Source organism: Candoia aspera, chromosome 3 (assembly GCF_035149785.1).
Source record: "Candoia aspera isolate rCanAsp1 chromosome 3, rCanAsp1.hap2, whole genome shotgun sequence".
Lineage (NCBI taxonomy): Eukaryota > Metazoa > Chordata > Lepidosauria > Squamata > Boidae > Candoia > Candoia aspera.
The window spans coordinates 8864965-8881403 of NC_086155.1; the positions used below are offsets into that span (position 1 = coordinate 8864965).

A 16439-nucleotide genomic window follows, 5' to 3' on the forward strand; every position below is an offset into this window, starting at 1 on the left:
TGACTCCTTCTTTACTTCCAGGAAATGAAGTGGGAGAGTTAGCAGAGTACAATCCCAATTTGCTTGACGACCCGCAGTGGCCATGTGGGAAACACAAGCGTGTCCTCATTTTTGCATCGTACATGGTAAGATGTGTTAGTACAGCACTAGCATTTGTAATGTATTTCCCTGTTTTATTTAAATGCGTGCAATGAAGGTTGTGTCCCTTTTTCCTTGACTAGTTATAAATTATTGTGGGAGAGCAATGATTATTATGCCATTTTCTAAACATTATTTTAGACATACAGTGTAATTTCCAGTCCTTTTCATCTCTTCCAGGAAATCGGTGTTAGTGTTCCAGTTTTACCATTTTAGGATCCAAGATTGTATTGACTCTGAAACTAGATAGATTTGTGATCAGATTTCCCCCACATTCTTTTTTCCAATGTCATTTTCCTGACTTAAGTTCTCCCAACTCCAAAATTTCTATAAAATAAAGGAGAAAAAGGCTTACACAAATAGTCTTTTTCCTGCACCACCTTCCATAGCAAACAGCAGTTTATGGCCATTTTTAACTAAAGACCCTTTGTTTTGTTTCATTCTGAAATTGCGTGCAATGCACTTCAATCTTCAGAATTAATTACCATTGTAGGTAAAGGGTAAAGGTTTCCCTTGACGTAAAGTCCAGTCGTGTCCGACTCTAGGGGGCGGTGCTCATCTCCGTTTCAAAGCCGAAGAGCCGGCGTTTGTCCATAGACACTTCCTCCATGGTCATGTGGCCGGCATGACTACACGGAACGCCGTTACCTTCCCGCCGAAGCGGTACCAATTAATCTACTCACATTTGCATGTTTTCGAACTGCTTGGTGTGCAGGAGCTGGGACTAGCAACGGGAGCTCACCCCGCCGCGCAGTTTCAAACCGCCGACCTTCCGATCGGCAGCTCAGTGGTTTAACCCACAGTGCCACCGTGTCCCAATTACCATTGTATGGCTGCTGATTTAGATGGCTTTAAAAGCAAATAGACAAGTTCATGGAGAATCATTCCATGTGGGCCGTAATAGCAGGTTTCTTACTTCATTTGAAACTTCAGTGTACTGTTTCCTGCCAGAAGTTGTTCTTCATCTGCTACATGAACCAGCCTCCAGTTCTAATGTGGTTCTAGATCATGGGGGTGGGGGGCAGCTGTTGGATGAGTTTCCCCCACAAGCCACCTAGCAAGGGTATTCTTTCCAGTGATTGGGTTCTGTGGCACGTGTTCTAAATAAAGCAAAGCCATTTGGTTTTTTAGCCTAAAAAGGTTGATCTAGGTAAATTGGCTTCATGAATGATGGCAGGGCCACCCAGCCAGCATTTGCATGGCCAAAGGCCAGACTGAGGAGGACAGTGATACCACAGCGGTGCGACTAAATGAACATGAGTAGGACTGGGATTTTCCATTTTTTTCCAGGATTTTTTTTTCTATTTGTGTTTAACCACGTTGAGCCTGTTTTAAGGCTTAAATTACAGGGGTTTTGTTCCTGCTACAATATGGTGAAATTTTCACCAATTTTTTGCTGCTGCTGCTATTATCATCATCATCATCATCATCATCCTGACTTTTTTCTATGGGCAGACTACAGCTAAAACGGGATGTCACCCTTCATTTTTTCCCAAAGGCAACAAAAAGTGGGTAGGGCTGAAACAAAATGACTGGCTTAAACTCACCCAGCAAATTTCCATGACTGAGGATAAGCTAAAACTTGGGTCTCCCCAATCCTAGCCCAACACCTTAACCACTGCACCATCACACACTTCACCACTACACCTGTTTAGGATGTGGCAACAAAAAAAGAGGCCCAGAGGCCATACTTAACCCTGGAGCTGCAGATTGCATAACCCTACGTACTTTAAAAAAAAAAATCCATTCAATCGTGTCCGATTCTCAGAGACCACCTGGACAAGTCCAGAATTCCTGGGAATGCTGGGTATTCCATATACTTATTGTATGCGCAGCTCAAGACTGTGGACCATCTCTCTGCAGAAGCAATAAGCAGCTATAGGGAGGCTGTAACTCAGTGCTTCCCAAACCTGGGTAAATTATGTGGTTTTTCTTTGGGTAATGACATAAATCCATTAAATTTACTTAGAGTGTCTTACGTACATTCAGTAAAATGGGCTTTCTGATAAGTGGTTTTGGGTAATGGAGGAAAAAGTTTGGGAACCATGCTGTTACTTGAACGGTAAATCGGGAAGTTTATTCAAACTGTACCTCAACAGCAGACACCAAGTAGCCTAGGGCAAGCCTAGGGTAAGGCATTCTCCCCCTTCCCCCTAATATGGAGTTTATATTGGCCTCTAGGGCAATGCAGATATTATCACAAGCCCTTTTTCTCTTTGAAGCACACACAAATGCCAATTGTTTCAGCTGCCATGGTCAAATACCAGGGGATGAGTAGTAATGCTTTTCTAATGATCTCTCCAGCAGTGTCTGGATTTCATTAGAGAGCAGATGTAAGTCCTAATGAGCTTGGGTTCAGTTGCTGCGTTTCAGTTAGCCAAGCAAACTAGTACTTTCTACCAAAGGGCCAAAGCAATTTTTCTGCACCTCCTACTGACTTCTGCTATTACCTGTCTAGGCCCCGTGTATTTGCTGCCCAGGCTGCACTACCCAACCGAAACCAGCACAGACTCACAGTTCTTCCCTGTGTTGGGAGTGCCAATTACTGCAGGATTAAATGATTATTAAAGGGCTTTGAAAACCTTCTGTCCTAAAAACTGTTATTCTTGTTACCCTATTGACCTAGTTAGGGGAGGGCTTGACTCTGATCCCGGTACAAGGACGACCAATGCAGTGAATAGCAGAAACTTTGTACAGCTTAATACCAGATAAGCTTGTTATGCTGCAAAGTTCAATTTAATGGGGTGCAGCCAAAACAAAGCATTGGATTCTATTGCCTGGTGCTGTATAGTGCAGGTGGGCATCCTACATTTCTGCCTAGTGCTGTTATATTTATTTTTATTTATTTATATATTTGCTTAGTAAATTTATATAGCTGCTCATCTCACATATGTGACTCTGAGCAGCCTACGAGGTTAAAAACACAGAAACAATGCAACAAAATAACCCAAAACTTAACCACTGAAATAATTAAAAACCGTTAAACAATACTACAATCTGTGGGAGAGCACACTCAATTTCACTAGCAATACAGCCACTTTGAAGGCTCCATACTCATGGCAAAGCCATGTTTTCAGGGTCTTCCAGAAGGACAGCAAAGTCAAGCCCAGTCTGACCTCGGGGAATGATGTTCCAAAGGGCGGGTGCCACAGCAAAAAAGGCTCTCCTCCTGGGTCCCGTCAAGTGACATTCCTTTGTGCACAGGACCCGCAGCATGCCCTTCCTACCAGACTTGATAGGACAGGTAGGTGTGATTGGGCACAGGTGGGCATTCTACATTTCTGCCTAGTACTATATAGCAAGCATGGGCATCCACGCGGGTCAGGACAAATGACAAAATGTGCATGATAACTTCATCACACAAATGCTGCAACAGTTATGTTCCTGTGTCAGACATCAGGATGCAGTATACAAGGGCAGCATTTTTCATGATGATAGCAGAGTTTGCTCCAGACGCTGCTGGTAGAATATTGTTTCAGCCCAGGCCAGCTTTTCTCAACTTTTTGACCCCGGAGGAACCCTGGAAATATTTTTCAGGCCTCAGGGAACCCCTGCACATTCAGGCTCAAATATAGGCCAGAAGTTACAAAATTATTAAATTCGTTTCATGGGTAGGCCTATATATATGCATTAACTTAAACTAAAAATAAAGAATGAAACTTACCTCTTTAATGTGAAGTTGCCCAAATTTGAAATAATTTTTTAAAATAAATTGTGATCTCCCAGGGAACCCCTAGTGACCTCTTGCGGAACCCTAGGGTGCCACAGAACCCTGGTTGAGAAACCCTGGCCTAGGCTAACAACGTGGCTAACAACTAATGCTACTCACCAGGACCATGATTCATGGATTCTTGCTCACTAGGAAGACTGTTGAAATTGGGCCTGATTGGACAAGATTTGTTACAGGGGGAGCAGACTGAGTAACAATCCTAGAGAAATGTGTACTCTTCAGCCTGCTTGAGGATGCAGTGCTACGTTGCCTGGTAACCATCTCAAATGGGAGTGTGTTTAGACAGCTGACAAAAGGAAGATGGGAAGCCCAGCAGGATGTTAGCAAAGGTGTTAGGCTGCATCTGAAACTCTGCTCAGTTTCTCCCTTGTTTATTTTCCATCAGTTGCTGAGCAAAACCTTTATGGTAAAGAGTGTTCTCCATCATCTAGCCTGAATTAATAGATCAGTCTGAGACTGGTCAAAATGACAAGCTCAGGTGAGCATGAAGTAACGACTCACCTGAGACCACTCATGTTACAGCTTCATTTAGATGTGTGCACACCTGAAAATACGGGAGAAAGTGGGTGTCAGCCCTTCGAGGTATACCAGACTTGAACACCAAAGTCATGAATACTAAAACTACTTTTATTATAGGGTTATGCTAACAGTATGGGTATGATCAAAAACAAAGATGGCAAGGACCTAACAGAAGAAGAAGCGATCAAGAAAAGGTGGCAAAAATATACAGAAGACCTGTATAGGAAGGATAACAATATCGGGGATAGCTTTGACGGTGTGGTCAGTGAGCTAGAGCCAGACATCCTGAAGAGTGAGGTTGAATGGGCCTTAAGAAGCATTGCTAATAACAAGGCAGCAGGAGACGACAGCATCCCAGCTGAACTGTTCAAAATCTTGCAAGATGATGCTGTCAAGGTAATGCATGCTATATGCCAGCAAATTTGGAAAACACAAGAATGGCCATCAGATTGGAAAAAATCAACTTATATCCCCATACCAAAAAAGGGAAACACTAAAGAATGTTCAAACTATCAAACAGTGGCGCTCATTTCACATGCCAGTAAGGTAATGCTCAAGATCCTGCAAGGTAGACTTCAGCAATTCATGGAGCGAGAATTGCCAGACGTACAAGCTGGGTTTAGAAAAGGCAGAGGGACTAGGTACCAAATTGCCAATATCCGCTGGATAATGGAAAAAGCCAGGGAGTTTCAGAAAAACATCTACTTCTGTTTTATTGACTATTCTAAAGCCTTTGACTGTGTGGACCATAACAAATTGTGGCAAGGTCTTAGTGGTGTGGGGATACCAAGTCATCTTGTCTGCCTCCTGACGAATCTGTATAACGACCAAGTAGCAACAGTGAGAACAGACCACGGAACAACGGACTGGTTTAAGATTGGAAAAGGAGTACGGCAGGGCTGTATACTCTCACCCTACCTATTCAACTTGTATGCAGAACACATCATGCAACATGCTGGGCTTGAGGAATCCAAGGCTGGAGTTAAAATCACTGGAAGAAACATGAACAATCTCAGATATGCAGATGATACCACTTTGATGGCTGAAAGCGAAGAGGAACTGAGGAGCCTTATGATGAAGGTGAAAGAAGAAAGTGCAAAAGCTGGCTTGCAGCTAAACCTCAACAAAACCAAGATTATGGCAACCAGCTTGATTGATAACTGGCAAATAGAGGGAGAAAATGTAGAAGCAGTGAAAGACTTTGTATTTCTATGTGCAAAGATTACACAACCATAAGGGGATGACATCCCCTGTTGTTGTGCGTAGCTTTGCTTATCTTTTAATCCCTTGCTCTTGTTTCCGTGATATTGTTATGTGTGCCGTTGTGCTGATGCATTCAGCTCAACGGTGCTCATGACAGAGAAACTGTTCTTAGTATCCCGCTTTTAGGAAGCCAAGAGATGCTTCTTTTCATTTTTTTTTCATTTTTTATTAATTAGTAATTGTTCAAGATATAATTAAGACACGTAATGTAGAATGTAAGACTGACAGAATACAAGTCTAAAATGGTTTGATTTTAGAAAGATGCTTCTTTTCAAAGGCAGAGTAGAGCCGAGATCAGACTGGCTCCCTCCTTGATGGCATTCAGGAGGATGTTAAGTCAAAACCGTTTCGGAAGGTATTCTTGCTAGTTAGGAAGTGTTAGCTATCATAACCTTCATTAGTTTTACCTCATAGGTACTTCTTAACATGTCTGGGTGGTTCACAGCAATCAAACAAAGAAATTACAATAAAACCAATACAAGATAAAGATAAAAGATGGCAAGTGTATATATAAATCTTTGTGCCTTTGGACTTTAAGGTTTATTTTATTTTACTTTAAATTGTTTCTGACATTTTAAGAACGGCCATAGATGTTTTAATGTTTCTGCGTCGGGTAAGCTGCTGAAAGTTGCTTGCATTGCAGCAGGATGGACGGACGGACTTCTCACTGTGTTCTGTCATTGGATTACATAACTATGCTAGACGTTTACTTTTTTAAGTATGGTTATTCGAGTGGCAAACCATTAGTAATCAACTAAAATCTGAGTATATTCAAGTAACAGACTTGGATCAGAGTGCCTATTTTAGAACATTGTAATGACTGCATCATTTAAAAAAAAAAAAAGATGGACGTGCCTGTTTTTGTGAGCTATAACTGTGAAGTCAGGTATAATGTTTGAGATTTTAAGCCGTACGTTGTATTTAGCAAAGTATCTTGAACAAGGAGATTTTTAGGGGGGAATGTGCCTGAGTTTCAGCCAAGGATTTGGTTTTTCTTCTGTTAAACTGGCAGTCAAAATAGCCTCAGTTTCAGACTTACTGGGTTGAGGGACGTAATCCGAAGTAGTTTTGCTGACATTGGATTTGAACGCAGGTAATATTTTCTGTGCATGTCTGGTTTCTGAGTGGCCATGTTCAAGCAATGCGAACCCAATGTCCATACAGACCACCCAGCATGGTAAGGAAGAGAGGGCTTATGGACCAATAGATGATTAAATTAATATGATCAAGCTGAACTTCTGAAGAAGACATTAACTTGCCCTTTGATATGGAATACTCTTATCATGGTATTTTTGGTATCTCATTCACATTCTCTTTCTCAGTACAGCTTGGTAAATGAATCCTGTTTTTATTTCAGACCACCGTGATCGAATACGTAAAACCCTCAGATCTTAAAAAGGATATGAATGAAACATTTAAAGAAAAATTTCCTCATATCAAGCTCACACTAAGCAAAATCAGAAGGTAAAAAACTGCTGGGGAGATGTGAAAATCACTTTGTTTCTCGGTCATGTCTTTGGAACAGGCTTCTTCCTACCTACATTTGTAACTGGGTGGTTTTATCTGTAAATATTTACAGCCCAATCTAACATAAATATTAATAAATACGAGGAAGTATATATAATATTGCAAACTTGACTTTTATGAATCCTGAGATTTTTATTTACAAGTTCTTTACTCGGTGCTCCATCCCATAATATATTCTATGACTACCAATATAGTCGTAGTTACAACTATAGCAAGATAAGATGGGAGGTGAGGAATTATGATTTCCTTCATTTTTTTTTCATACTAATTACCTTATGTTAGGAATTGGGGGTTTTGTACAGACTTCCATTCTGTAATGAATTTAGCTGCTATGTGATGTGATATAGCATAAGCACAGATTTAATTCCTACAATGAAATATGAACCTTAACTATTTGGTTTACTTTCAGTTTTAAATGAAGATGATACTGGGAAAAGTTTTCTTCTTAGCTTGTTTCATGCCCATTTTTCTGCATCTTCTATTTTACATCCAGATCAACTATTAATTATTAACTCTAGCACATTTTGAATGCTTTTGTTCCTTACCATGCTTCAGTTCTTTAGACTTTTTGACTAGAGGTGTGAAAGGCATTTAAATTTGAAACCTTTCAAACTTAAACCAGACTATTCCAGAGTGTCTGGTACTGTTTCAGCTTTACTTAAATGTCCTGAGCTTGAAACAGAAGTGGGACCGGTTCAAGCTTGGAACCATTCTAGTAAAGATGAAACACTCTGAGGTTAGAGCAGCTATTTTCTAAACTCAGCCATAACCATTCTAAACTCAAAACAACATTTTGAGCTTGAAACATGTTCAGTTCTTAACATTTAGCATACGGCTGGGTTTTACCACTTGATCCATCTCTCTCTTGAATATATGTTTAGCTTAGTTCTTCTTGATGGTCCTTCCCCTGCATATCTAATAGACTGGAAGCACTCTGAAGAAATTCTGTGTAAACCTGGATCAGACTTGATGTCATGAAATAGAAGCATACTAAAAAAAAATCTGCTTTATTTTGTTTCTTTCAACCTCTTCTAATAATAATAAAAAAATTATTTCACAGGCTTATAATATTCCACATTTCCTTGTCATACAGTATTGGCAGTTGATGATATTTCTGATTCTGCAACAAGACACATTGCACAGTTCAGTTCTAATCTATAGGAAAAAGATCGGAGAATTGCTCCTTTCCCTGATTTCCTTCTGGTTGAACAGCCCTTTATGGGGATTGCCCCTTAGCCATGTTGATCTTAATACCATGGCTGATCCTATATTCCCTCTCCTGATATATATGGGGTGCTTCCTGAAGTCCCAAAGATCAGAGAACACACCTTTCTCTGCCTCTTTATCAAAAGGACCATTGTAACACATACACATTTTGGCTAGTTCTGAAGTTTCTCTCATCTATCTAGCGATCTTAGGGAAAATTGAAACTCGATTCTTGTTTCACTTTCTTCTCCCTTACAGTTTAAAGAGAGAAATGCGGACCCTGAGCATGGAGTGCAACCTGGAGCCAATTACTGTGTCCATGGCTTACGTCTACTTTGAGAAGCTTGTCCTCCAAGGCAAGCTCAACAAACAGAACCGAAAACTGTGTGCTGGTGCTTGCGTGCTGCTCGCAGCCAAGATTAGCAGTGACCTCAGGAAACATGAAGTCAAACACCTTATTGATGTAAGTACAACTGGAGTATCTTCCAGGATGTTGTAACTGAACTGATAACTGAAAAGTTCTCAAATGATTTTTTTTCTACATTTGGTACATAAATCTTTACAGATTTGCAAATAATATTGATGGAAATATATAAGTTTTGACAGAGACTGGGGACCCAAAGTTAGTTTTAAGTAATTTTGGTAAGACTATCCTGCACTTGGTTGACAATGTAATGAGAAGATTAGAGAGATTCAGGGCTGATCTGTTGGCAGTGCTTTAAAGCTACCATTTGGATGTCAGGACTGTGATGAAAATAACGTCTGTGCAACACAAGCCCCAACTTGTTTACTTAATTGGTCATCAACCAAATGATCATGTTAGTTGGGAATTGGAAATGATACCAAATTCGAATTGTACTGGGACTGGATCTCCTTGGTTATTGCCAAAATAATTTGAATTTTCCTTAAGCAGATCCATTTGTTCATATGCATCTATTTTTAACTTTCCTCTCCTATTATCTTAGCTATCTTGCTAATAATAGCATCAAGAAATTCCTTTTTCTACTCTTTCTCTGGAATATGTTGCTCTGGAGTTATTTCTTTACACACCCTAGTTCTGTTCATGCTTTCTGATAATAAGCCCTATTCCTTTCAATGAGACTTACTCTCAAATAAATGAGCAGGGATTGAAACCATCTCTTTGCTGCTCTTCCATTTATTACTACACTCCATATGCCTTCAATGAATCATTGTTGACTGGCCAAGTACCTACAGTTCATAGGCAGTTTGGTTCTTTCCCAGAAAATAGCACCAAGGTCTGTCATCCTACTGAAGTGATATAATTACTCCTAACTTTCCTTGCAACAAGAATATCAGCAAAGCAGCATATCTCGATTGTAAAAGCGTGAGTTCTACAGAAGAGCAAGCCACTGTTGAATATCCTGCTATCATTGTATATAACAACATGGTGTACCTCTCCCTCGGCTGCTAAGTCTGTGTCTGGCCTTCGGGCTGTGGCATTTCAGAATATTATTTATTAATCATTATAAATCAAATTAATTAAATTTGTATAGCCACCCATCTCACAGAAAAGCGACTCCGGGCGGCTTACAACAAGCCAATAAAACAACATCTACATAAACAATCAGCATAAAAAATATAAAAATCAATAATAAAAGATAAATATGGTTAAAAAAACAAATATACAAGCCCTAGGCAAGAGAGAATAAGGATAGCTAACTCAGCAATGGAGCCATCTGTGCATGTCTCCTGTTCCTTGGGAGCCCCAGGCCTAGTGACATAACCAGGTCCTGAGGGACTCCTGGAACATCAAGAGGGATGGAGCTAATCCAATATCGGAAGAATGTTCCGCAAGGTGGGCATCACAGCAGAGAAGGCCGGAAGGATGGTACCCTCAGCACGCCTTCTCTGCTAGATCTGATGGGGTGGCTGATGTAATCAGGGAGATGCAGGTCCCTCAGATAACCCAGCCCCACGCCATGAATATAAGTATATTCATATACTTACATAAGTATATGAATAAATATAAGAATATAAATATAAGAATATATTTATAAATAAATATAAGAAATAGTAACCCATAGGCCACATGGGGACGGGGCCATTGAAATTCGGTGACAAAGTGGTAATCCCTACCCCTGGATAAGGAGACAAACTGCTCCAATTTCCAACTTTAGACACACACACACACACACAGACACACACACGCATACAGAGCCAGCTCTCAGAAATGGCTAGAAATCAGGCCAACAAAATGTTTCTGCTTTGGCACTAAATTTTTAAGGATATGTCAGGTTGGTTCTGCTGGGTTAGTAGATTTTTAGGAGTGGGAAAGGGAACAGTTCATCTCTAGGAGTTTTCCTTCTCCCTTTCCTATCCTTAAAACATTTACAAAGAGTCTGTCCCATTCCTCCTAGTGATGTCCATCATTCCACTGATATCACATATAGCCCCAGCTAGTCAGTTGCAATCTCCTGTCCTTGTAAAGTCACTCACCCTGATGAAAGTGGTGTACATTTACGCACTTCACCGTTTCTCCGTGCAGAAAATAAATACCTGCTCCTAGAAAACTAATGTATCAGAAACACTACATTCATATACCACTTTTGCATTTTAATAGTTGTTGGGTGGAGGCAATTCAGGAGACCGTGAGTTCTAGTCCCACCTTAGGCACAAAGCCACCTGGGTGACCTTGGGCCAGTCACACCCTCTCAGCCCTGGGAAGGAGGCAATGGCAAACCACTTCTGAAAAACTTTGCCAACTATGGGGACTTGTCCTGGCTGTCTCCGAGAATTGGACATGATTGAACAGGTTTTAAAAAAAATGGGTGAGGCATTCAGACCTGAAAACTCAGTTCAGTATAAGATACTACAGCTTTGCCAGCTCAATTAGAAGTATGTTTTTGTTGGTATAGATTCATTCAGCAGTTTTTGAACTGGGAGAATCATGAATAATTATTGTTTGTGTAAAGTCAAGCAGAGCTAGCACCTTTTACGAAGGACAGCAGGTGGCAGCACCTAGCCAACTTGGGTGACCTCAGAAAAGCTGAACAGGATCAGATCCAGTTAGTACTTGGATGGGAGGCCACAAGCAAATCCCAGGGCTATAGCTAGATTGGGAAGTTAAAAAAAAAATCCCAGAAGAAAGCAGTGGCTAAACCCTTCCATGTTTTTGCCAAGAAAACAAACATGGATTTGTTTGTGTCGTAACCAGGAGCACAACTCATGGGAAATCAATCTTACTTATCTCAAAGTTAGTTCAGGGAATATGTGATCACTAAAATAACTTTGGTTTTGCATGCCAGACAATTAAAATATGCAGGCCATTGTAAACAGTGATATAAAGCATGGTGCCGTATTTATTTATTTTATTTATTTTTCTGCCTTTACAGAAGTTGGAAGAAAGATTCCGATTCAACAGACGAGATCTCATTGGATTTGAATTTACTGTTCTTGTGGCTTTGGAATTAGCTCTTTACCTTCCTGATAACCAAGTGTTACCTCACTTCCGTCGACTCACACAACAGTCCTAGTCAAAGCTACACTGAAACAAAAGCACCAATCCTTAGGTGTATCTGGGAACTGGCAACTGGCTTTTCCTGGGTCACACAATCGAACAGTGTTAAGAATATTCCTAACATGGAGTCGATGGTGGGTTTTTCATGGAACTACCAAAGTGGAAAGGACAATGCAGAGTCCGTGTGTGAGCAGTGGCAGAAGTGGGAGATTTTTGTTTGAAAAACTAAAGCACAAATGATTTGCATCCAGTTGCCACTACAGTTGCTGATTATCCTCCGTTTAACTTTTTTTTTCTGAAAACAATCTGTTCTTCCTGCCAGGCATTGCTACTTTGTCATTTCCTTATTCTCTTTTTTCCCCCTCTTCCTTGAACTTAAAAGAGCATTACTTCATTCCTTGATTAGTGCTTGTGAAAATTCTACATTTCAAACCATGAACACTTGGGGAGGGGGAGAAGAAGGACGTGCCTAAGGCTGGGCTGGTACCAGTCTCTCTCTTTCTCTTTCTCTTTTCTAAAGTTATGTTACTTAGTGGCAAATTCGGAACTTAAGCAGCAATTTATCTTTTTGCCTTTATTTACCTTGTGCTGTAAGGGAAAAAATTCCATTGTATCTGCACTCTCATTTCTGGGAAGGTTGATCTATGTAGATTATTCAGTTTTGGTTTTTTAACAGAAACATATTACTGAATTATTGCACTTGTTGAACAAGGAGCTATAGCAAAACAGTCTTCATTTTAACTTGTCCCCCAGAGGTTGAGTGAAGCCATTGATTTATGGCAGTAATTTTGACTTGTAGCTTCCAGAGCTAACATCTTTTTGTTACTGCTTTCTGTAGCCTGAAAGTAATAGCTGTTTTATTTATAACAATGTGTTCATATATTGTCTTTCCTTATGTGCTACTGACATGTAAATGTCTCCGGCAGTACAGCTGTCGATATCTAAATTAAGCCAATGAAACTCAGCATGTCTGACTTCTGTAAAACATTTTTTTAAAAAAAGGTTCTTCCAAGCTCTTTGTCACTGTGATGTTCCTCACGAACCTGATTTTTCAATGCACATTCAAACCGCCAATCTTATAAAAGGCCAATGTCTAGCGGTGTGCTGGGTAGACACAGTTTTTTACACACTTGGCCAATACTTTGATTTAAGCGTTTAGATGCTAAAATATGAACTGTATGATTTCTTGCGACTATAAGAGAAGTCAGTGGCTGTCAGGTTTTTTTTCCTAAGCAATATTGTGATATAAATCAAAGTGTTTGTGTATGTTGTGATATTTGCCAGTGAACGAAATTACTACTTGGGTATTGTGATTAATGTCCGCACTCTTACTTTTTTAGTGTAACTGAGGCCAGTTTGAGAGAGAGAGAGATCTTGCAAAATAAGAGTGGAGATAAAGGTGCAGAAATGTGGAATGTACCACTGCAGGTGTGAAATCACGTTTTGAGCACAGGCACACTGCTACCATCATGACAATGTACAGTAAACAAAGCACACTGGGGAGAAGTTTAGAGAACAAATTCTCTCCGATAAGCTGTTTTATTACAGGAATTGCTGTTTAACAAAGGCATTTAAAAATATAGCCACAAATAATAATGCCTGGTTGAATCTTAAGTGGTACAGTTGACTATTCTGGGCTGTAGAAACTGAGCCTCTTACTAAAACAGAGGACTTTTATGCCTTCTAGTACCTAGATTGCTATAAATTTTAACTTGGAAATACATATACTTCGGGCTGGAAAGTTAGAAAGGGGGTTAGAAACATCTGAAATGGAGAGAATAGTAGAACCCAAGAAGGCATTATTTCGCATGAAGAGTCTTGATTTATCCCTGACTTCCTTGCACTTACGCATGAATGAAAACTAATTGGAAAAATATTTTTATCCAAAGCCAACTTGTTATTGAAATTTGAGCCAACCCAGTTGAGAATGCCTTTCTAATCATGGCTTGAAATTAATGAAAATTAATGCACCTCATCTTATTAATAATACCAGTCAATTCCTAACTGTAGCATTTTTTGATATAATGTATAATAGATTAACTATTGCTCAAAATATAAGATGTGGTATGTTGCATTTCTTTATGGATTTTCACAGTGTAGGATGCTATCTCCATTTTTCCCAGGAAACTTCAGAAATAATTGTGTGCAGTGTTAAAGCACCTGAACTGAAAGTGAGTTTTTTTTTTTTTTTTTACTATTCTTCCCATCTTGTTAAACAATAGTAACCTAAACACAACTGACTTGAATTGCTACACTGCGTTCTGAAATAGTTGCCAACTTAGTTTTCCAAGTAAGGCAGGTATTACCTTTTTCAAGCACCTATAATGGTCAAAAGGCTGCTTGAAAAGGCTGTCATAATTAAACTCTGAAATTTAATTTTGTCTTTGGAAAAATGTACTGTTTAGTTAAAACATTTACTGGTATGTAGCTACTGGGACAGGTAAGTTCTACTGCAACTGGTTGAACTTGCTGCCTTCCAGAGGCCCTTAGTATAGCTTCTAGGAGTTGGAAGTCCAGCATATTTGGGGGGCACAAGGTTGGGGAAGGCTGCTCTCCTTAAAACATGCTCACTCAAAACATCTTAAATGCATAAAGGCAATGGTACGAGCTATCCTCTTCAGATGATGAAGTGGATTTATAATTATTCATGGTACAATTTTTTAAAGAAAAATCTATTTTGGAACAAAGAACCCAGCTGTAAATCAGGGATTCTGATTTTCTCCTTTTCCCCTCTCCCTATTTTCTCTATATCTACTTGCAAATTTGCAGTGGTCTATATATTGACAGAAGGCTTGTTCTAGTCTTTTATGATACATGGAATATATTTTGAATTGAAGATATTGAAAATCTTGCCTAATAGTCAAGGCAATGTTGCTTCAGGATTCAAAAGAATGAGGAATTGAGAATCACTATCATTTTTAACTTTGCATTTTGACTTCGTATGTTGAGTTACTTAGAACAGTACAACTATTGAATACTGTAGTGAATATGGAGAGTGTGATGTGTTCGTAATTTCATACCTTAATTTCTGGTTTGGGTTCTCATTCACCTAAGACTCACTGTATTCCTTGTTCATGCAATATCTGCCACTGCGTGGTAACTGTTGTTATTACAACCAAACCTAGATCCAGTATAAAATCCCAGTTTACTATCTTTGGAGTAAGATACTAATCTTTTGACAGTTGAAGTTTAAATTATAGATTCTTATGTAAATAATGGTGCTTGTATATCTCCGGCCCAAGAAAACACTCCGAATTGGAGTTTGTATATTTTTATGTTGGTATATTTGTGTTGTCCTAAATTTAAGTTTCTGCTTTGTATATTGTCTGATTTTGTTCTTCCAATGAAATGAATTTGTTAATAACTGAATGTTTGTGTAACCAAATGTTTTGATACCTATTTTATAACTTAGCACATCTGAATATATTTCAGGTTTGTGTCATAAATAACTCTTCAAAACGTTGTGGTGTGTCTTTTTCTCCTTTTCCTCCTAATCCCCCTGCACAAAAGACTGCCCATTGTTTTATGAGCAATGGAGTAAATTTTAGAACAAACAGTTAGTAGACTTGTTCAGATTCTGAAGCTAGAATTTTATATAGCTGAGTCTGAATATTAAATAGATTGCATTTAATATACATTGAATAGATTGAATATTAAACAAATTGTATATTACTCATGTTTTATCAGTAAATACAGTTATGTATCAAAACATGGGGGGGGAAAGCAACAGACAGATACTACTAAGATTCACATTTTTTTCTCTGCCTTTAAGGTATGTTTATATAAGGAGAGGTTCAGTTCAGTTATAGTTTTACTTCAGATCTTTTATAGCTTTAGATTTTTCCTCCTGATATTCCGTCACTTTATACCAGGATATTGTGCTCTGTTAAGCTGATAAAACAATGAATTCTTTGCTAGGATCTTCTGGAGTAAAATATGGGGTCTTAGAACTAGGCTATTGTTGTTTTTTATCTGTCTTACACCAAGTGTAATGTTGACTGTCAAGGCAAAGGTCACCCAAGGTTGCTGTTTTAGCTTGGTTAGTACTGATTATGTGAGAGAAATGTTAACCTTTTCTACGTATATTTCACAGTAGTTCTTTGAAGCACAGTGTTAATATGCTGGAAGAAAACATACCTTATATGTAAGAATAATGAATTAGTTGTATAGTCCTCTCCTTGTAATCTGAACTGTCGGCAAGTTGACCCTTCTCATTCATTGCATGAAGAGGAGAAAAAAAATCCATAAATAGCTGCTTACAACTGTTCCAATTTTAACTATATATAGGTCACCTCTTTCAACAACTACCTGTGTTTTAGTATCTGTTGATCAGTGATATATTGAGATGTTGCAAATCAGTCATGGATGCTTATCAAAATAAGGTTGCAGAATTGATGAGCTTCAGTGCAATCTTGAATGGGTTGATTAGTGCTTTTCTTGGCATCTTATATTTAGCTCTTGTATGTTGACCTTTCTGTCCGTGGCTGCTTTTGCAGCAAAAGTGGAACTTGCTTGCAAGTAGATGATAAGGCTTCACCCATCATAATCTTCAGTGCTTTTTATCAAAAGAGTTCATAG

The 16439-nt window shown here is 39.1% G+C and overlaps 1 protein-coding gene across 1 annotated transcript in view; it reads left to right on the top strand.

Annotated features, from left to right (window-relative positions):
• The window catches only part of CABLES2 (Cdk5 and Abl enzyme substrate 2), a 55686-nt gene extending 40365 nt beyond the window's left edge, over nucleotides 1–15321 (top strand). Inside the window, exons 6-9 of the mRNA XM_063296965.1 lie at nucleotides 22–125; nucleotides 7008–7114; nucleotides 8642–8846; nucleotides 11737–15321. Of these exons, the coding sequence (XP_063153035.1) occupies nucleotides 22–125; nucleotides 7008–7114; nucleotides 8642–8846; nucleotides 11737–11877 (557 nt within the window). The 3' untranslated portion in view covers nucleotides 11878–15321. The remainder of the gene's footprint in view (nucleotides 1–21; nucleotides 126–7007; nucleotides 7115–8641; nucleotides 8847–11736) is intronic.
• The last annotated feature ends 1118 nt before the right edge of the window (nucleotides 15322–16439 follow it).